The following is a 22,406-nucleotide window of genomic DNA, read 5'->3' on the forward strand; positions in this document are numbered from 1 at the left end:
GCTGGGTGAAGATCCCCAGCCATTCCTTCCAGTTATCCGCTCTTCAATTATTTTCAGTGCTGAAATGCCCAGCGTTCATCTCAGTTTCTGTTTCAGATACAGTGAGTTGATGGTGTTGAATGGTCGGATGCTGCAGATTTTCTTGAAACCACCAAGATGGGCAAACCAAGTAGTTTGGGCAAAAGGGGTAGCAAAAATTCAGGACAGTGGAAGCCATCCCCTCTGAGGGTAAATGCCATTTTCCCCTCTAGTAGATTATTGGACCTAACAGCACCTTTCGAGATGGAAATTAATCGCGTTTGCAACATATGAAAAAGGAATTGGCATGAGTAGTGATTTATCTATTTACTCCAACTTCTAGAGAAAGTTCACATAATTTTTCATGGAGAGTGGGATAGCATTGGGTAGGGCCCCCAGCTTGTAACATGGAACAATTGATCATTCTAAATTATGATATGTCTATGCAACCTCAAACCAAGACAATGTCTAATGAGTTACAATAAAATTAATGAAATATAAGTACTAGCAGTAATAGCATTTTCTTCCGAGCAGTGCCATCGGCTAAAGTATACTTGGTATAAGCACATCACCTTTTCATTTTCACCTGACAAAGTAAGAACTGCTTTGGTTCATTGGCATTTCCTCATCCTTTCCTGGGTACTCCGTGCTTTGTTCTATTTCAAACCTGGTAGTTGATTGTCCAGCGAGAAAGCTCTCTGTCTCACTGTCACGTTGTATCCAAGGATGTTTTGAAAGTTTTCTTAATCTGCTAAGCTCCTCGGATACCTCTTTCATAGAGGGCCGGTTATCACCACACATATCCAAGCAGTGCTTAGCTAGCTCTGCAAGTCCTCTAAGCAACTCCATGCTCTCATGCCCTCTTATTTGACTGTCCAACATAGCATCAAGATTATTCTCCTTCATAGCCAATAAGAAACTTGAGGATAAGCTCCGTTGTAGCTCATGGTCATCGAGTTTTAATGGCTTCTGCCCAGTAAGGATCTCCAAAAGGACGACACCAAAGCTATAAACATCACTCTTGTCTGTCAACCGGCATGTTTGCATATATTCAGGATCCAGATAACCACATGTCCCTTGAACCATTGTCACGTACTGGGCTTCATCAGTTGGTGCTAGTATAGAGGCACCAAAATCTGATACCTTTGCCATATAATTCTCGTCAAGAAGGATGTTAGAGGTCTTCACATCACCATGTAGAATCGGTGGATTTGCATAAGAATGTAAAAAGGCAAGCCCATCAGCTGCCTCATTCACAATCCTCAAGAGAGAACTGAAAGGGATATGCGATGTCCGGTTCTTGCCATGAATAAGATCAAACAATGTTCCATTTGGAATGAATTCATATACTAGCATCGGGACGTCCACTTCAAGGCAACAACCCAACAGCTTAACAATATTCTTATGATTTATCTGGGAAAGAATCAGCATTTCTTTACCAAATTCCTTCTTATGCCTGTCATCGATTAATGCACATTTTTTTATTGCCACTGTAATGTTATCCTTCATTATTCCCTTGTACACAGTGCCGTGGCCTCCATGACCAAGAATTTGGCTTTTGTCAAATTTGCTTGTTGCTTGTTCTAGTTCTGATTCAGTAAACACCGTGAATGCAAGTCCCTGGTCAGATTTCATCTTCTCGAATAATAGAATCCCTCCATGTTGCTGAAAATATTGTTTCTTGACAATTGTAAGCTTTCGCCTTTCAAAAATTACACGCATGCAGAAAATGATAATCACTAGAGCAATGGAGCCGATGCAAATACCTGCAAAGATTAATGTCAAATGACACTCTTAAATCAACTACACACATTAGAATATAATGGAAAGCATATTAAATTGATTCATTATGTAAAATATACTGCATGATGTAACCTAACAATTCTACACATAGTGCACTGGTGTCTGCCGTGGATTTAATTTGTTGTATTTTCCGGATTTATTACGTTTCATCCTTCAATTTGAAGTTTTATGAGATATCCTGTTGCATGCAAATATACAGCATACACGACCATATGCCATCTGCTGTTGTTCCTTTCTGCTAAAGCCCTTTTACGGTGGTCTATACTACATGTAGGCAAAAGATAGTATGAATTTAATCTGACCGTTCACGTGATTGGATATTTCTGTAATTACGACAGTAATGTTAATATTTACCCACCATATCATTGAAGGGCATTGCAGTCTTTCTTTTACCTAATCCCCAAATAACCGGTTCGTTCAACTAATCGGTTCGTTCAACACGCGAGAGTTGCGACGCTCGTGAGAGAAGGTGGCGGCGGCACGCTCGAGCACATCGTCGGCGAGGGCGGCTACGGCATCTGCGGCGGCGCACGCGAGTTTGGCAAAGAACCAGGCTCCTGGCGCCGCACCTTCCCCCGCGAATCGAGATGCTGTCACCACGACTCGAGTCGCCGTAACCCTAGTCACCATCAACTGGATGGGTCGGACTGGTTCTCACCATTCAGACCAGTCTAAACATTGAAACTATGAATTTGCACGATATAACTATCATGCCATTTCCTTTTTTTCCAAAAATACCCTTATACTACGTATACTCCTCTCATATACTACTCATACTACCTTTAAATAATGGGTATTATTCTAACCAATCTAGACCATTCAATCCAAAAAATAGATGGCTCAAGTTTCTTCGAGACCACCGTAAAAATTTTCTTCTGCTATGTGTGCTTGCCACCTGTTCATGCACTGATTCTTTTGTCCCACTGTACCCATGGGCTGATATATTAGCTGAACTATACTGGTGTAAATATAGTATCTTTTGATATTGTGGGTAAATAGCTTGTTCTGTTTTGGCACTTCAGGGGCAATTGCATTTGGGCCATTTTACAGAAGATTAAGTGATGTGCAAACTTCTTGTGGTTTACCTATGATAAGGTTGATGTCTGGGTTGCAAGAGTTTGTCTCTTTTGCCAGCTTTCTGCCTGGAGGACATGAACATCGGTACTCTCCTATTGTGTTGTGGCAACCTGCACCCTTAGGGCATGGGCTTGGATTCTTCTTACATTCATCGACATCTGCAGTAAAAAAGAACCAATTACTTGGGCCCAATTGAGTGATTGGAAATGAATATATCAAATAAACTTGGAGATTTGAGCATTAAGAAATAACTATGGAATGACTTGTGATATAGGGCTTTAGAAATTCATATTGATCGATTTAATTAAAATTAAGCACAACCAATAAGATGTCTTAACAAAGCAGGAGATATGACACTGAAGATATGAGCATAATGTTCTAATTATATCAACGCAAGGCAACCAAAAAAAGAGTAAACTATGATAGATTGTAAAATTCTTCTTCCTTATTCTGTTTCCTTCAGATATTTGATTGTTTGACATTGTATAGCACTTTTATATTATTATATTACCTGTATTCAGGTGCCTATTTATTTTCATACGATGTTTGATAATATGAAGTAATGTTTAATAATATGAAAGCAGAACACTAGTAGTGACATTGTCCTTGCAAACTATTTAAACCCTTGATTTGCATCTTCTATTCAGATTGTGTGTTTGAGAGGAAAATGTAGTATATACCTTTGTCCATTCATCTATAGATTGAATTATTTTAAATCCATACCAGCTTTCAGATAGATTTTCACTAGAGTCAGCATTCCAGATTTCATATGAACTGAAGATAAATGCTGAGCGAAGAAATGAACTCACCTTTGCATCCATCAGAGATATAAGGGTTCCCTTCATACCCCTTTGAGCAATTGCATAGATACCCTGGGCCATTGGTCGAATCCACACAGAGGCTGTTTCTATCACGGCATGCGTAAGAGGGCTTGTTCCTGGCCACCTCGCATGTTTCATTTCCAATTGCCCAGTCCAGCACCAGCGGCTGCTGTCCCTTGTAGGTCTCGTTAAACCTCGTAGTGGTTATGTACTCGCTGCTGAAATTAAATGACTCTGTTTCCACCAGCGCAGCGTAGCTGCATCGGTTGAACTCCCAGCTATTTGAATCATTGTATACTCTGTAGAAATAGACATCATAGTGATTTAAGCCCTTGGGTATGGCATTTTGGCAGCAGCCTACACCAACGCATGAACCATTCGTGAGGTCCTCCGTGCTCCCACACACTGATGCACATGCAGTCGTATATCCTGTCCTGTACACATATGCGAGCGTGTTGCAGCCAATGACTATAAACTTGTTGTCCACATTGGAGAACCGATACGGCCATCCGGAGAAGGAAAGCCACCACCGATTGTCTTCCATTTCTGTTGTGTTACGGTTGTAGCAATATGTTGAGATGGAGTTTAACGCCCGTGTTTTGCCACGGGACACTGAGATATTTAGAACTTCGATGTTAACAATGAACGGCTTTTTAGTTCCATCTTCGGTCTTGTTACAATTGATTTCAAAGCCTTTTTCTATAGCACAGCCTGCACCAATGCCAAATGGATAAGGAATTTCGACATCGCCACAATGTGTCTGGCAGTTGATGGCAGGCTGAGCTGATGTAGAGGCTAGGTACAGCATGATTGCAACTCCGAGCAGCAGCACTGATGCCATACGACCTCTTTGAAAATGGTGTTGCCAAAGTATTTCTTTGCTGTGCTAAAGGAAAGAAAATTGTGAGAAAACTTAATTACTTGTTAGTTATCTACAAGAAGCTTGTAATCCTCAAAATGAAATGCTTTGTACAATTACAGTCGATTAATTCTGCGTGCTTAATTTAATACAAAACATGCATTTCGCTTCTTCATATCTTGGATTTGTGTCATATGACTGGAGCTAGTCAAGGAACTTCTGCTGCTTTTGGATTGGCATGCATGGCTGCATGTCTCTTCTTTCAAATATCAAATTGAATCAAACGAGATTGAAGAAAAGGATTAATTGTAGTTCACTAAATCACTCAAAACCAAATAAAGGTAATAATATAACAAAGATCCAGAGTTACTGTTCCATTTGATGCGATCCATGCTTATCCAGAAAAATTGATGTGTTGATATAAATTAGCTTAGCTGAGCCTTCTTGTTTCTCGTATAGTAGAGCAATGAGAGTATCTGCTAGTTATCTGTACACCCCTAGTTTCGGTGGTGCTGTGATCAGCTAGGATGCCCCATACACGATAGGATACGCGGATATGGGTACGACGATACAGGAGTTTTGAAAAACAAGAATACACCGATATATATATATATATATATATATATATATATATATATATTAAAAATAAGAATACAGCTGTCGGTGTATCAGGAACCAGGGGTCCCCGAATCCCGAGGCCAGGCCAACCATCCGCCACGTGGCGCCATCCCGCGAGGTCTCTCCTGTAGGATGAGAAAAGGTCAAGTCCCGGGAGAAGGTGCTCGGGACCATGGTCGGTGGCCCCCGAGTACCCCAGTTCCCCGATGATCCACGGAATCCAAGTACCGGGAAGAAAGTGCTCGGGGAGGTGTACGGTCACCCCCGAGCACCCTAGTCCCCCGACGATCAGAAGAGCTAAGTTCCGGGAGAGAGTGCTCGGGGCTGCGTGCGGCAGCTCCCGAGCACTCGGTTCCCCGAGGAATCCGTACAAGAGTGCTCGGGAGAGAGTGCTCGGGGCTGCACGCGGCAGCCCCCGAGCACTCGGTTCCCCGAGGGTCCGTGCAAGAGTGCTCGGGAGAAAGTGCTCGGGGAGGTGAACAGTACCCCCGAGCACCCGGCATCCCGAGGACAAGGATAGGCATTGTCGAGAGAGAGTGCTCGGGGATGTGAACAGTACCCCCGAGCACTCGGTACCCCGACGACCCAGAAAGACCCCCAAGGGGCCTACCGATGAGGTGTCAACCAGTCAGAGGCCCGAGGCCGCATTTAATGAGCGTGCGTGGCCTGACACCTCCAACTGCTCCTACCGCGCTCAGCGTCAGTTCCTGCCATGTTTTGGCAGAGAGGCGTGGGGTCATTAATTGCACGGGTCCCGTCCCGTGCCATCCGGCTTGTCTCGGGATAACGTCGTAAGGGTCAAGGCGTTCCGTCTGCCGCACTGCTGTGGCAGGGGAACAAGACAGGGTGAGCACGCCGGGTTGCTCTGCGGCTGCCCGGTGGGCCCTCTCCACGGCACCCGTTGCCAGGGCATTTATGGTGACGGGTGACTGGGCGTGCGACGCATTTTCCACCCCCAGTCACTTCGCCCAGAAGAAATGATGACGCCCCTTCCATTCATGGCGTCTCGGAAATCGAGCCCCCTCCTTCCGTTCGGGGCATGTCGCGGCTGGCGAGTACTTAAAACAGCCGGTGGCACAGAAGCAAGGGGACGGAGAGAAAAAGAGAGGAAAAAAGACAAGAGAAAAAGAATAGCACAACAGAGACCAAGAGCAGACACGAAGAACACAGCACAAGAGAACACTGTGAGGAAGGCTGAGCACAGTCCCAGCCGAAGAACAAGGAGTCTCAAGTTTTTAGATAGACCCACATTCTTGTAACTAGCAACATCCTTGGGGGACTTCCTCAGGACAGTTATAGCATCCATACAGGAGTAGGGTATTACGCCCCCGTGCGGCCCGAACCTGTCTAAATTCCGGTGCATTTACTTCTTCTTGCGCTAGGTCAACACCCCCACCACCGGCCGTTGCACTCATTCCCAGTTATTTCTCCGACGAACTTATTCAGGATCATCCCCCCGGCCGAATCTCTAAAAAGTGGTCTCTTGGGATCCCTGCGACAGGAGTTAATCCTCCGACAGCTGGCGCGCCAGGTAGGGGGGAAGCATCCCTGAATCTGTTTGTTTGTTTTCTTTCACAGAAAAAATGGCCGGTGGTCACCGCCTCCAGCGTTCCGGCTCCAGTTCCAGCGGGGAAATGCAGCCCCTCGCACAGGAGGCCCTAGCCGCTGCTGCGTCCCAGCAGCAGCCGCGATCTGCACGCGCGGCGTTCCCCTCCCATGGGGACCAAGGCGCTGGGCCCAGCAGGGCCGCCGCCGTCGTCACCGGTGCACCATCCGACCCCCAGCTGGTGGTCGAGACTCCGGTCGCCAGGTCCGCATCTGGATAGCGCCGGGCGCCCCTTCGGCGTAGGCTCGCCTTCGGTGAGGCCAGCCCTAGGAGCGTGCTGCTTGCGGCGCATGCTCTCCTCAGGCATCCGCCTGTCCAGGCGATGGCGGAAACCCCGGAGGGCCACTGGCTCCAAGAATTCGCTGCCCTGGTCGGCACTACTCGTTGCCAGGTGTTGGCCGAGAGTTCTCGCGCCACCACCCAGCGTGGCGCCGCCAGAATCGACCCATCGTCGGGTAACGTTCGCACAGGCCGAGGGGCCTCCAGGCGGAGCGCTGCCCCCCTGGCCGCGTCCAGAGCCCAGGACCTCCGCTTACGTCTTAACGAGCGGAGGGGCCTCGAAGATGCGTGTGTCACTCTCGAGCGCCAGCGGGAGACCCGGCAGGAGGCCGAAGCTAAGGACCAGGCTTCCTCTTTACCGGCCTATGATCGCCAGGATTCCCCGGCTCGCCGACGTTCACCGCCAAGGAACGCCACCCGCGCCACAAGGTATGGCACCGGCTGTCGTGCCTTCACTAGCGAGCTCCGCCGGGTCAAATGGCCCTCCAAGTTCCGCCCCGAGCTGCCGGAGAAGTACGACGGGTCCATCGACCTCGTTGAGTTCCTCTAGATATACACTACGGCCGTTCAGGTGGCCGGTGGCAGTGAGAAGGTGATGGCTAATTATTTTCATGTCGCCTTGAGGGGCTCTGCCCGTTCTTGGCTCGTGAACTTACCCCCAGGGTCTATTAGCTCCTGGGATGATCTTTGCCACTAGTTCGTGGTTAATTTTCAGGGCACGTTCACGCGCCCCGGCTTGGAGTGCGACCTCCACGCCGTCAAGCAGTAGGAGGGGGAGACGCTGCGGTGCTTTATTCAGCGCTTCAGCCAGGTCCGTAACACTATCCCGCGGATAGCCCCCCACGCTGTTATCGTCGCCTTCCGGCAGGGCGTCCGCGACGAGCGGATGCCCGAAAAGCTAGGTACGCACGAGATCGAGACCACTGCGGAACTCTTCGCGCTGGCCAACAAGTGCGCCAAGGCGGCGGAGGCGCGGGCTTGGCACGCTCCGCTCCCTGAGCGCCCCGCCGCCGACCAACCAAGTTCTTTCCGCTCCGACAGGCGGGAAAAGAAAAAGAGAAGGAGGCGCGAGGCCGCTCCCGTCGAACCGGCCCAGGGCCCCGCCCACAGGCCAGTCCAAGAGCCCGACCGCCGGCAAGAACGCCGGGCGGCCGCCGACAGACGGCCTGTGCCCGCGAGAGCCCCGGCCAGGGCCCCTCCTAGGGCTCTGGCTCCCGTGAGGGCTCCGGCTCCCACAAGGGCTCCGGTCCCCGCCCGGGCTCCCGCTCCAGCAAGGGCCCCTGCTCCTGCGGGGCCCGAGCCAGGCAAATGGTGCCCAATCCACCAGACCAGATGGCATGACCTCACGGAGTGCCGTACGGTCAAGAGCCTCGTCGAGCAGCGCCAGAGGGAGCGCGACGAGTCCCGCGGGGGAGGCAATGCTGAGGCCGCCCCCGACAACACATAGCTCGGCTTTCAAGAGCCCGAGCACACCGTCGCCTTCATCGACGGAGGCACCTATACACCTTCATCGCGGCACGGCATCAAGACCATGCGGCACGAGGTATGCTCGGTAACCCCGAGCGAAGAGGCCACAAGGCCCCTGAGATGGTCAGACGCTCCGATCACGTTCAGTATAGCCGATCACCTCGCCAGTACTGCAGGCGTGGGGCGACTACCCTTGGTGGTGTCCCCCACCATCTGCAATGTAAGGGTCGGCAGAGTGCTGATCGATGGGGGCGCAGGCCTCAACCTCCTCTCCCAGGAGGCCTTCGAGAAGCTGCAGGTGCCCTCCGGGCGCTTAAAGCCGTCGCTTCCATTCTGCGGAGGGACACCCGGGCACTCCCTGCCCCTCGGGCAGGTCGAGCTACCCGTGACCTTCGGGAGTCGGGACAACTTCCGCATGGAGAACGTCCTCTTTGACGTCATGGAGCTCCCGCTCCCCTACAACGCCATCCTTGGGCGTCCGGCGCTCGCAAAGTTCATGAAGGCTGCGCATTATGCGTATCTCACGGTCAAGATGCCGGGCCCAGCAGGCCCCATCTTCGTGACCGCCGACTCCTGCGGCGCTGTCTCCTGCGCCGAGCAGTCATACCTGGCCTTGGTCTCAGCTCAGGTCGAGGTCGAAGGCTGTCCAGGGGGCCCGGGACCCTCTTCATCCAAACCCCGACTCGCCGTCGACACCTCCGTTCCTACAAAGGAGGTCGTGGTGGGCGAAGACGCCTCACAGGTCATCCGAATCGGCGGTGACCTGGATGGCAAATAGGAAGACGCGCTCGTCACCTTCCTCCGGGCTAACATCGACGTGTTTGCATGGTAACCGTCCGACATGCCCGGGATCCCTAGGGAGGTGATCGAGCACCACGTGGCTGTGCGTCCGGACGCACGCCCGGTGAAGCAGAAGGTCCGGCGGCAGGCGCCTGAACGCCAGGAATTCATCCGGGAGCATGTCAGCAAGCTCCTCGACGCCAGATTTATCTGAGAAGTCCTCCACCCCGAGTGGCTGGCAAATCCAGTTATCGTCCCGAAGGCCAACGGCAAGCTCCGCATGTGCGTGGACTACATCGATCTAAACAAGGCTTGCCCTAAAGATCCTTTTCCTTTGCCCCGCATAGATCAAATTGTAGATGCAACCGCGGGATGTGATCTTTTGTGTTTTTTAGATGCAAACTCTGGTTATCACCAGATTCGCATGGCCATAGAGGATGAAGAAAAAACTGCTTTTACCACCCCGGTGGGGACTTATTGTTATATGTCAATGCCTTTTGGTTTGCGCAACGCTGGGTCTTCTTTCCAGCGCGCTATTCGCATCACCCTTGATTCGCAGGTTGGCCGCAACGTCGAGGCCTACATCGATGATCTCGTGGTCAAATCCCGAGACCGCGCCACCCTGCTCGAAGACCTTGCCGAGACTTTCAATAGTCTCCGCACTACCCGCCTGAAGCTCAACCCCGAGAAATGTGTCTTTGGGGTACCTGCGGACAAGCTCCTCGGTTTCTTGGTTTCCAGCCGAGGAATTGAGGCCAATCCAGAGAAGATCTGGGCCATCGAGCAGATGCAACCCCCGGCTCGACTCAAGGAGGTTTAGCGTCTCGCTGGCTGCATGGCGGTCCTCGGGCGCTTCATCTCCAAACTTGGGGAGCGGGGGCTCCCCCTCTTCAAGCTTCTGAAGAAGACCAGTCGTTTTGACTGGACGCTGGAGGCCGAGCAGGCCTTCCGCGATCTGAAGAAGTATCTCACCTCACCACCCGTGCTGGTGGCTCCGTTCGAAGGCGAGCCACTGCTACTCTACGTCTCGGCCACTCCTCAGGTCATAAGCATGGTGCTGGTGGTAGAGCGCGACGAGTGCGCGGGGCTAGGTGCTGGGTCGCAGCTCCCGACCGCCCCCGGGCACTCCCCCGTCCTCGTGGCTCCCCTCGAGCAGGGGGTCGAGCCCGAGCACTTGGCTCCCCCCGAACAGGGGGTCGAGCCCGAGCACACGGCTCCTCCCGATCAGGGAGTAGGGCCCAAGCACCCGGCCAGCCCCGACCACGTCGCCGAGCCTGGGGGCTGCAACAGCCCCTCAGGTGACGCCGCGGTCTGGGCCCGCCGGGTACAACAACCGGTGTACTTCGTCAGTGAAGTCCTTCGGGAGGCCAAAACAAGGTACCCCCAGGTTCAGAAGCTGCTCTACGCCGTGCTCGTCACTTCCCGGAAGCTGCGCCACTACTTCCAGGCGCACAAGGTCTCGGTGGTTACCATGTACCCACTGGGACCTATCCTCCGGAACCGAGAAGGCACTGGGCGTGTTGTCAAGTGGGTGGTGGAGCTGGCGGAGTTCGACCTGCACTTTGTCAGTCGCCAGGCGATCAAAAGCCCGGCACTCTCAGACTTCGTGGCAGAGTGGACACCCGTCCCTAAGGTCGTCCCAGAAGAGATTTCTGCATATCCCGGGCACGATGCGCCCGGGTACTGGATCATGCATTTCAACGGTTCCCTCTCGCAGAAAGGCGCGGGGGCCGGAGTGGTTCTCACCTCCCCAAAGGGTGAAGAACTCCGGTACGTCGTGCAGCTGCAGTTCCGCGCAACCAACAACATGGCAGAATATGAAGGTCTCATCGCTAGCCTTCGAGCCGCGGTGGGCCTCGGGATTCGTCACCTCCTGGTCAAGGGAGACTCCCAGCTGGTGGTCAACCAGGTGTCCAAAGAGTACCAGTGCACGGATCCTCAAATGGCGGCATACGTGGCGGCAGTCAGGAAGCTGGAGAAGCGCTTCGATGGCCTGGAGCTGCGGTACATCCCTCGCCGCGACAACGCTCTGGCCGATGACCTCTCCCGCCTGGCCTCCTCACGTGCGCGCGTCCCTGCCGGAGTCTTTGAAGAAAGACTCACACGGCCTTCCGTCCTGCCTGCCGAACAGGGCGAAGGGGAAACCTCGAACTCAATTCAGGGGACCCCGGCAGCGCCCTCAGTGGGAAGCCCCGTCAGGGTGCCGCAGTCCGACGAGTGCGCTGCACTTGCTGAATGTTCTCAAGATGCCTCGTGGATGGACAACATCCGAGGGTACTTGAAGGAAAAGTTCCTCCCTGGGGATGAGGCGTCTGCCGAAAGAGTTGCTCGGCAGTCCAAACGCTATGCCATAGTAGATGGGGATCTCTACCGGCATAGCGCAGGCGGTATTCTCCTGAAATGCATCTCCCGGGCAGAAGGCGGCGAGCTTCTCGCTGAGATCCACGAGGGCGAGTGCGGTGGCCATGCATCATTCCACACGCTGGTCGGGAAGGCCTTTCGGCAAGGTTTCTACTGGCCTACAGCTCTCCAGGATGCTTCCGAGCTGGTTCGGCACAGTTCAGGCTCTTCACACCATCCCCCTGTCGTGGCCTTTAGCGGTCTGGGGGCTGGACATTCTGGGTCCATTCCCCCGAGCAATCGGGGGCTATGAGTACCCTTACGTCGCCATCGACAAATTCACCAAGTGGCCGGAGACGGTCCCAGTCATCAAGGTGACCAAGAACACGGCGCTCCAGTTCATCCGCAGCATCACCAGTCGCTTTGGTGTCCTGAACCGGATCATCACCGACAAAGGCACCCAGTTCACAAATGCCCTGTTCGGGGGCTACTGCGAAGACCTCGGCATCAAGCTCTGCTTCGCCTCCGTCGCTCATCCTTGGAGCAACGGGCAGGTTGAGCACGCCAACGCGGAGATACTAAAGGGGCTCAAAACCCAGACCTACGACGTGCTCGCAAAGCACGGGAAGGGGTGGGTCGATGAGCTGCCTACCGTGCTTTGGGCCAATCAGACCACTCCAAGCTGCGCTACCAGGGAGACTCCTTTCTTCCTCGTGTACGGCGCAGAGGCGGTCCTCCCCTCCGAGCTCACTCTAGGCTCCCCTCGGGTGCATGCCTACTCTGAAGGCGAGCAGGAGCAGCAGAGGCGCGACAACGTCGACTACTTGGAGGAGTGCCGGCGTCGTGCCGCCGTCCGGGCAGCCCGCTACCAGCAAAGTCTGTGGCGCTACCATCAGCACCACGCCCGGGCCCGGTCTCTCGAGGTGGGGGATCTAGTTCTCCGACGCGTCCAATCACGCGAAGAAAGGAATAAGCTGTCCCCTATGTGGGAAGACCCCTTCACAGTGATCGGTGTCCCGCGAGAAGGCTCCTTCCAGCTGGCTGCAGAAGATGGGCAACCGCTCCCCAACCCGTGGAACATCGAGCACCTGCGCAAGTTATACCCGTAGATGGCCATGCTCTCTCTTTTTCCCCGCTGATAAAAGAATCCTGATCGGTATGTGCGCGGGCAGTTGCCACTGGCTTACGTCTGTTGTGGTAGGCTGTGGTGTTTGGTGTCGTGGCAGGCTCCCGGGCACTACCGAGCTCCTGGGGTTCTCGGGTAATCCTATCGCTCGAGCTGCTCGAGTAGTCCAGAGCCTAGGCCCCAGGGGTGGGCTGTCGGTGCTCGGTCTGGTCTGTCATACCCGGGCGCCACCGAACCAAAGGACCTCTGGGTTATGCCTCTGTCTGCTCCTGTCCGCCGGTCTGGGTGTTCGAGAGGTCTCGGGTCAAAAACAAGAGCAGTCTATAACGAGTACCGCACTAACAGAGCGCACCAAGCAAAGAATTTCTCTATTTTTTCTCAAGTCACAGATCGACAATCAAAGCAAAAGCAGCTCGACCGCGAGGGCCTCAGTGCCTAGGTCGCTGCTCGGCCCCAAGGGTCCTCGAGTGGTCCTACCGCTCAAGCGTAAGTGGTCGAGATCGCCTGACCTCGGGCTCCTCATGTGCCCCTCGATGCTCGGGCGCCCAGGCTGCGGGAACCGAGTCCCCAGGCACCCCGAGCTCGGAGCGCATGCCGCTCCTGGATCGGTTGGCCGAAAGGCTGACAGCTGTCCGGTGAGTGGTTAAATTCAAACGAATTTACATTCAATAATATTTTGTTCCCGAGTCGTCCTCGGGGGCCCTCGTATTCTAATCTGCCCGGTGAAATGGTCTCCTCGCGCACAAAACCCTACCGCGTGTCCACTCTTTCCTAGAACGACAGAACGGCCCGTAGAAAGGTGTACCGTACGTGCGGTGATGTCCGATCGAAGTCTTTCATGGTGGTCGTGGTGTTCGGTCCGCTTTTAGGGCCCCGAGCACTACTGAGTCCCTGGGCACCCTGGGTAATCCTATCGCTTGAGCTGCTTGAGAAGTCCGGAGCCTAGGCCTCAGGGGCGGGCTGTCGGTGCTCGGTCCGGTCCGTCCTAAGCCCGGGCACCACCAAACCATGGGGACTCTTGGTCACATTCCCGCCCGCGCGTGTCTCCGGTCTGCTGACTGAGTGGTCGCAAGGCGGAAAAGTGTTCACCGGTCATGGCGTGCTCCGTGCTGGATTGATCTATCTCCCGAGCAAGGAAGTTCGTGCCTTTGTCTTTTGACTTAGCCGTTGTGGACTCACGAGGGCTCGGGGGCTGAACGCACCGAGAAGGACGATCGGGACAACTTCGTTCTCGGGGAAGGAAAGGTCGGGGTTGGTCCGACTGAGTACTCCTCAGGGCATCAAGTGAAAACAGCGGAAACTACACCAAGTACTCAAAATACTGGAGTTGCGACCCCAAAGAAAGGCTTCCATTATATTCACAAAGAAGGATAGCTATTCTGAGAGATCACTCCCATATTTACATCAAGTCAAAAAGAAAAGAAGAAGGAAAAACTACTACAAAAGCCTAGTCGGAGTCGGAGTCAGAGCCTTCGTGGCCACTCCTCGGGACTGGGGGCGGCGGTACCTCCCGCTTGAAGTCGGCCGCCACCGCGGCGGTGGTGCTCCGAACTGCCTCCCGGGCGGCCTCCTCCTCGGCTTCAACCACCCCTTCCCGAGTTGGCTCCAACGGGAAGTTCGGGTCTCGACTCCGGTAGCAAGCCAGGACGTGTTCGGCCACTGCTTGGGCCAAGCCACGCCCCTCCCGGGCGGCGAGTTCCTGGACGGCCCAGGGCAGCGCCTCGAGGCGCTCGTAGACCTGCTGGAAGCCTAGGGCATACCGGCCAGGGCCTCCCCCCTTCGTCTCCACGATGAGTTGCCTGAGTCCGGCCGCCGCCACGGACCGCTGCATCCGCCGGAGGGTGTCCTCCAGCATCAGCTGCAGGCTGGCCCGCGCGACCGAGGCGGCCTCGAGCTCCTCCTTCGCGATCCGCAGCCGTTCCTCGAGCCCCTGGCCCCCGACCGCGCGAGAAGAGCCAGCGTCGGGTGCATGACCCGCGGCCAGCTTTACCTGCCCCGCCAGGACGGACAAGGCCTGCTCGCGGGCGGCCAGCTCCGCCTCGGACTTGGCGATCCGCTCCTCTCTAGCAGCAGCGGCCGCCGCCGCCTCGGCAGCCTCCGCCTCCCGGCGGGCCAACAGGTCCTCCCGGGCGCCCAAGTCCGCCGCCGTTATCTCGGCGTCGGTCTCCCGGATCGCGATGTCCTCCTCCCAGCGTTGGAGATCCCCATTGACGTCCTGGAGTTCCGCCGCAAAGTGCTGGAGCTCGGCGCGGGTTCGGTCGACTTCGCCTTTCTGGCGAACTAGATCGGCCTGGAGGGCCTCTGCTGCCCTCTCGCGGTTCCCCACTACCTCCTCCTGCTCCTGCGCCTGCCTCTCCCTGGCAAGGGCCTCGGCAGCCTGCTGCCGCGACACCTCGGCCAGGCGGGCGGCGTCTTCCCTCTCCCGCGCAACCTCCGCGCGGGTGTCCTCCAGTACCTTCCGCTCCCGCGCGACCTCCGCGTGGGCCTCCTCCAAGGCCTTCCGGCCCTCCTCCGTGGTGCGCCGCTCGTCCTCGTTAGCGGTGCGCGCCGCGGCGAGCTGCGCTCTTTCCGCGGCCAGAGCGGTGCGCTCCGCCTCTCGCCGCGCCATCTCCTCCGCTACGGCTGCATTCAGCCACCCGATCACCTCCCGGGCGCTCCCCAGCACGACCGGGAGTGGTTCGGCGGGTTGGCTGGGCGGCGGCTGGGCGCTGGGTCCCCTGCGAGCCTCCCCCGGGGGGCTCGGGGTCCCCGAAAATTGCCACGCGGTCGCCAGCCCCGCGCTCGGCGCACTTGGGGTGGGCTCGGATGGCGCCAGACGCTCGGGCGGCGGCTGCGTCTCTGTCTCGACCGCCGCATCTGCCGGCCCCCTCTCGGCCGCCACGTCCGCCGGCCCCAGCACGGCAGCCGCGTTCGCCGGCCCCAGCACTGCCACCGCGTCCGCTGGCTCTGGCTCCGCCGCCGCGTCCGTTGTCCCCGGCACCGCCGCCGCGTCCGTCGGCCCCGTCTCCGCCGCCGTGTCCGCTGGCCCCGGCTCCACCGCCGCGCTTGCCAGCCCTGGCTCCGCCGCCGCGCTTGCCAGCCCTGGCTCCGCCGGTGCGCTCGGCTTGGGTGCGCTCGGCTCGGGGGCTGGCGCCGGCCTCGGCACCTCAGGCCGCCCCTGGCCCTCAGCGGCGCCCGTAGGCGGCCTGCAGGAGAAGGACAAAGATCAAAATCAAAATCCAGAACTTAGTTCGGGCGAAGCACGCCCAAGAAAGAATGAAGGACAAGACTTACGCGGTTGTGGGTCTTCGGTACTGCCATTGTGCTGCCGGAATCCTGAACTCAGGGCTCGATGGCGCCGGCTCGGAGTCCTCCCTCCTCCTCTTCCGCCGGGGGTTCTGTGGGGCTGCCGCGTGGTCTCCGGGCGCCGGAATGGGCCCAAGCCGAACAAGGCGCGGTTCCAGAACCGCAAATGCCGCCCCCGCCGATGGCGACAGTGGGGACTCCAGCACAGGAGTGAAGAGCCGGGGGCGCTTCCCCCGGTCCTCCGGCGCTAGTGCCGCTCCACTACCGGCGGTGCCTGCTCCTCCGGTGCGGCGGCTGCTGCCCGCAGCGGCCCCACTGCTGGCCTGCGGCTCGCCGCTCGCGGCGCCCGAGCCACCAGTCCACGCCAGACCACTTGCGTCCCCCTCGCCAGCTGCCTCATCCAACCCGGGGATCTCAGCGGCCTCGGGACTCCGGCGCCTCGGCCGGTCGACCAACCCCTGGGCGTCGAACTCCGGCAGCTTCGCCTGGATCGTCACCCGCTCAGGATTGGCGCAGAGCGCCATTTCTTTCCACAGGAGCTCCGCCCGGCTCATCTCATCCACCCCGGTCACCACCCGGAGCATGCCCTTCAACTCCGCCATGCCCAGGTCCCAATCGTCGCCGATCTGGGTCCGGGTGATGTCCTCAGGGCCGGTGTAGAGCCAGCAAGGCCGGGCCCGCTCCCGCAGGGGCGCTAGGTGGCGGCACAGGAAGTCCGCCACCACCATCACCGAGGTGAGCCCGGCGTCGCGTAGGAACCCGATGCGCTCCAAGACTAGCTCCAGCCACGCGTCCATCGGCGGTGGTACCTCCCAAGTCACCTTCTAGGGCTCCACCGCCACCTCCAGCAGGGTGAGACGATCGTGGGGGTCGACGTCGACGTAGAACCAATCGCGCCGCCACTCCTCCCACTTGCTTCGCAGCACTTGGGGGATGTATCGCTCCCCTAGGCCGTCCCGCAGCCGGAAGCTGCAGCACCCCGCGACGTCCGCGGTGGAGAAACCCCTCTTCTTCCCGGCAGATCGCAGCGCGAAGAAATACCGAAAGAGTGTCACCGATGGCTGCACTCCCACGAACATCTCGCAGAAGTGGGCGAAGGCCGCCAGGATGACGACCGAATTGGGGCTCAGGTGCACCAGCTGAATTCTGTAGGTGTCGAGGATTTGAAGAAAAAACGTGGAGAACGGCGGCACCAGCCCAGCCGCCACGAAAGAGGTGAACAGGACGATGCGCCCCGGGCGGATCGTCACCGGCGGGAAGCTCGCCAGCGTCACCACCAGGGCCCCCTGCTGGCCCTCGGGGACCAACAACTTCCTGATCTTCCCCGCCGCCTCTTCGTTCGTCAGGCGAGACTCCGGCAGCACGCCGTCTGGAGTCCTGTCGTGGCGGCTTCCTCCAGCTCTCGGCATTTCATCGGGGGGGGGGGGGAGATGGTCTGGACGGTGGAGAAGGAGATGTGCTCTGATCGCCTAGGGAGATTCTAAGGGCTCAAGAGCGTGAAGGAAGCAAGGGCTAGATCACGAGATGGCGTAAAGAGGAGGGTGGTTCGCTCCCCTCCCCCTTTTATACCTCAGGGAATTCAAACGTCTCCTGCCACAGCACACTCAGCAGGACAGTTTCCTCGATAGACGCAACTGCCAGGCGAGTCTCCCACAGGTCGTGCGGTGTCAGCGGTTGCCAGGTGTATTTTCCTCAATCTGCACGGCTGCCATGCGTGCCGCCTGCTCTGTCATCACGCACCGCCCGTCCCGTTGTCATGCCCTTCGGGAGTTGTGTGGACGCGTGTCCATTCAGCTCCCCGTTGGGCCGTACCAAAGGCCCGGACCAAAGGGGCCACCTTCTGAAAGCTTGCCACGTGGCGTCCATGCCGGCTTCGGCCTCGTTCACGACGAAGGGCCCATCCGCAGTCTCTAGGCCATTGCCTGCCAATGGGCCCGGGGGTTACTGTCGGTGTATCAGGAACCAGGGGTCCCCGAATCCCGAGGCCAGGCCAGCCATCCGCCACATGGCGCCATCCCGCGAGGTCTCTCCTGTAGGATGAGAAAAGGTCAAGTCCCGGGAGAAGGTGCTCGGGGCCACAGTCGGTGGCCCCCGAGTACCCCAGTTCCCCGATGATCCACGGAATCCAAGTACCGGGAAGAAAGTGCTCGGGGAGGTGTACGGTCACCCCCGAGCACCCTAGTCCCCCGATGATTAGAAGAGCTAAGTTCCAGGAGAGAGTGCTCGGGGCTACGTGCGGCAGCTCCCGAGCACTCGGTTCCCCTAGGAATCCGTACAAGAGTGCTCGGGAGAGAGTGCTCGGGGCTACACGCGGCAGCCCCCAAGCACTCGGTTCCCCGAGGGTCTGTGCAAGAGTGCTCGGGGAGGTGAACAGTACCCCCGAGCACCCGGCATCCCGAGGACAAGGATAGGCATTCTCGGGAGAGAGTGCTCGGGGATGTGAACAGTACCCCGAGCAGTCGGTACCCCGACGACCCAGAAAGACCCCCGAGGGGCCTACCGATGAGGTGTCAACCAGTCAGAGGCCCGAGGCCGCATTTAATGAGCGTGCGTGGCCTGACACCTCCAACTGCTCCCACCGCGCTCAGCGTCAGTTCCTGCCATGTTTTGGCAGAGAGGCGTGGGGTCATTAATTGCACAGGTCCCGTCCCGTGCCATCCGGCTTGTTTCGGGATAACGTCATAAGGGTCAAGGCGTTCCGTCTGCCGCACTGCTGTGGCAAGGGAACAAGATAGGGCGAGCACGCCGGGTTGCTCTACGGCTGCCCGGTGGGCCCTCTCCACGGTGCCCGTTGCCAGGGCATTTATGGTGACGGGTGACCGGGCGTGCGACGTATTTTTCACCCCCGGTCACTTCGCCCAGAAGAAATGATGACGCCCCTTCCATTCATGGCGTCTCAGAACTCGAGCCCCCTCCTTCTGTTCGGGGCATGTCGCGGCCGGCGAGTACTTAAAACAGCCGGCAGCACAGAAGCAAGGGGACAGAGAGAAAAAGAGAGGAAAAAAGATAAGAGAAAAAGAATAGCACAACAGAGACCAAGAGCAGACACGAAGAACACAGCGCAAGAGAACATTGTGAGGAAGGCTAAGCTCAGTCCCAGCCAAAGAACAAGGAGTCTCAAGCTTTTAGATAGACCCACATTCTTGTAACCAGCAACATCCTTGGGGGACTTCCTCAGGACAGTTATAGCATCCATACAGGAGTAGGGTATTACGCCCCCGTGCGGCCCGAACCTGTCTAAATTCCGGTGCATTTACTTCTTCTTGCGCTAGGTCAACACCCCCACCACCGGCCGTTGCACTCATTCCCAGTTATTTCTCCGACGAACTTATTCAGGATCATCCCCTCGGCCGAATCTCTAAAAAGGGGTCTCTCGGAATCCCTACGACAGGAGTTAATCCTCCGACAGCAGCAATTATAGAGAATGATATGAATGATTCCTCATACCAACAAATCGAGTTCAAGTTCAAATAGATAATACCAGTATACTACTAGTCTACTAATAGACTACAACTTCAAATAGTGCACTACATCGGGAACAAGGAACAAGGCCGAATTTCTATATCAGAATTCATAAGTGTACTCCTCCATTGAGATGGGTAAATGGGTTAAAAACTAGGCTCTTGGAATGATGGGCTTCAATGAGGGGTTATGGGCTGCGAAGTATCGCAGGAGTATCGAGATTATTTTTATTTATTTTTTAGGCTATATTTTCCGATATTTTCTTGATATCTTATCGGAGACGAAACGGTATCGGATACTTATCGCGATACGGATACGGCACTTCGGGGTACACTAGATGGTCAGAGACTGAATTAATGGACGTACCTATTTGTAGTTTACTGGTCTCGTCTATTTAAATTTGTTTTACTTGCACTTTTGCTGACCCTTTTCCTCTGCTTCTGATCATCTTACATTGAGCCTAGTGCTTCATCTGACATTTGCTTCTGTCACTTGTTCGTTGCTGCTGTGGCGAAAATGGTGAGAAGTGGTGGTACCAGGCTAAGACCAGGGATATCAGAAGACATAATGGAAATGGTGGTGAGAAGTGGTGGTACCATTCTGCCTAGTATCCAACAAAGGAGTACCATGGAGTTGGGTGGCCATGTCCTTCAGGTGACTTCTGATTGCAAGTTAAATGAAAGATTGTGGAGCTTGATTGCACAAGAATTTGAAGTGCCAACTGAATCCTGTCAATAGGTTAGTCTCTGTTAGATGATTCTGGGACCCATATTGGTACTTCCTTCGAACTTGTTTTCTAAAATGGGCACATTGGTGACATCCATACTCCATATGCAGAGTAGCTTTTCCTTGCTATCTTTTTTTTCCTTTATAGGTTCTTTTTATAGGTAGTATACGAGGAATCTGTCTCCTTAATGGCTTAGGTGTAATGGAATGTTCTTTCGCGTCGGGATCTGTAATTACTTGATAAGGAGTATGGACTGCCCTCCATGTCAGAAGTCAGGGCAGTATTTTTTTTTTCAAAACTGGAAACATGTCATCTTACTGCTCCATAAAAGGATTATTTGTGCAAAAAAAAATTGATTATGTTAGTAGATTATGCTTTGCTGCATCGACACATGTCATTTCTTATCAGGAACTGTGCGTTAGGCACTGTAAAGAATTGTAAAGCTACGAATTCAGCAAACAATGGTTTGTGCAAAACTTTCATTTTGAAAGGCAGCATATTTTATCATCCAGTACCTTTTACAACCTATTTGGCGCACAGATTCAGCTTCAGCTATCTGGTTTAAAGCTGCAGCTAAATTGAACAGGTAAAGAAACTTAATAGGCTGACCCTTTGGGGCTGTGAATTGAAACCAGTGGGAGAGAGTTTCAAAGCTCAAAACCTGAGCCTTTTCATGGGAGAGAGATCCTCTGCATTACTGCACCGTCGTTGACATGTGAGATCGGATCCACGTGTCAGTAACTGTTACTGCACCGTATAGTACTGCAGAGGATGCATGTCCCTCTTCATGAGCTAGCTGGCTAGTGGGAGATGCTTTAGCGTGGCCAAATATTGGACCTTAGTATTTCATCTTTTTCCACAACTTTGACCTACATCTAACACCTATCCCTCCAACGATCACGGCCTTTCAGAACCATTCCAAGACATATACCGTTCAAAACTTCATACTGTAATTACCAGAACTGCTCGAAATTTGAGACATTTGTGAAGTGGTCTCTGGACTCTAACTAGGCACATACAGGTGGTCTGAGCATCTCCTTGCAACAGAGGAAGGGCTAGCTTGCAGTAGAACTTCTCAGAAGAGAAGGAAAAAAGCTGAGCTAGCAGTAGAACTGTAGACCGTGGGAGGAAGTGGAAGAGTGAACTCGCACATGAGAGTAGAGTACCTTGGATCGGATGATGGCCAAAACGGAGACGAGATGATCTGATCCTTGGCAGCCGTTTCTCCAGTCTCCAACACAACCAGAGAAGAGGCACTTGCGTGCGTCTGGATGGCTCCCCCGGTGCAGAGTTGCAATAAAAGTAGCCGTGCTTTGCATCTGTCAATTCCTTTACTTTTCTACCATTTCTTCCATGGAACTTTTCAACGTTGGAGACTTGACAAATTCTAGTGGACCTATGGAAGTTACTGTTAGGCCATCTCCAGCGATGACGAGAAATCCACCCATCACTGTGCTTCGTCCTTTTAGCGTTTCTTGCAGCTGTATGAAAAGCTATTTGCCATGTGCTACAGTGAAGCAGGCTTCGGTATATATCGGCAAATTTGCCGCTCGGTTTGAAGCCCCGTATCACTGTTTCGTGTATACGCGTGTGGGTTTGAGAGGAGGAGGAGAGAATGGAAGGTAGGAAATAGGTGGCTGTTGGAGATGAAAAAAATAAATAATACTATAATAATATTATAGGATGCTGTAATAGTATTATAGAATGTGAATTTTTAGAGTTTTTTTTTTAAGATGACCTTAGTAAGTGCATATAACTCACAGCCAATCCGCAGGTAAGGAGATTTGGTCAGATCCAATTACGGTCACAGTTCATTTTTATCTCGTTTTTCCAAGCTTTCGACAGCATGCAGCTCTAGCATCATCCAGTTAGGGCCTGTTTGGTTGCCCGCATGCCCTCAGGCTGACTCGTATGAGTCATACAGGCTGAGTTGAGACAGGCTGGGGAGATGCAGCAGAATCTGTTTGGTTGGCTGTATGTGCTCAGTCTGGCTGAGAAGAGATTGTGTTTGGTTGCCCGCATTAGTATATGTTGCATGAGATTGAAATAAAAAAACAAGTGTTAACATGATATTTATTTTGCATAAATACACTATATAGTACTTAATTTATCATATTAAAACTTAATCTAATTTAAAA

At 54.7% G+C, this 22,406-nt stretch overlaps 1 protein-coding gene across 4 annotated transcripts in view; it reads right to left on the bottom strand.

Annotated features, from left to right (window-relative positions):
* Positions 1-320: 320 nt before the first annotated feature.
* Positions 321-22,406, bottom strand: part of LOC133901355 (putative wall-associated receptor kinase-like 16) — a 50,292-nt gene continuing 28,206 nt past the window's right edge. The window contains exons 1-4 of one of the 4 annotated variants that reach the window (XM_062342708.1): positions 21,435-21,730; positions 3,708-4,605; positions 2,907-3,056; positions 321-1,784 (exon numbers count right to left, since the gene is read on the bottom strand). In XM_062342708.1, coding sequence (XP_062198692.1) covers positions 601-1,784; positions 2,907-3,056; positions 3,708-4,605; positions 21,435-21,587 — 2,385 coding nt within the window. In that variant the 5' untranslated portion in view covers positions 21,588-21,730 and the 3' untranslated portion in view covers positions 321-600. Of the gene's footprint in view, positions 1,785-2,906; positions 3,057-3,707; positions 4,606-21,434; positions 21,731-22,406 lie in introns of those variants that run through there. The other 3 variants (XM_062342734.1, XM_062342717.1, XM_062342725.1) reach the window with 3 other exon arrangements.

Source organism: Phragmites australis, chromosome 2 (assembly GCF_958298935.1).
Source record: "Phragmites australis chromosome 2, lpPhrAust1.1, whole genome shotgun sequence".
Lineage (NCBI taxonomy): Eukaryota > Viridiplantae > Streptophyta > Magnoliopsida > Poales > Poaceae > Phragmites > Phragmites australis.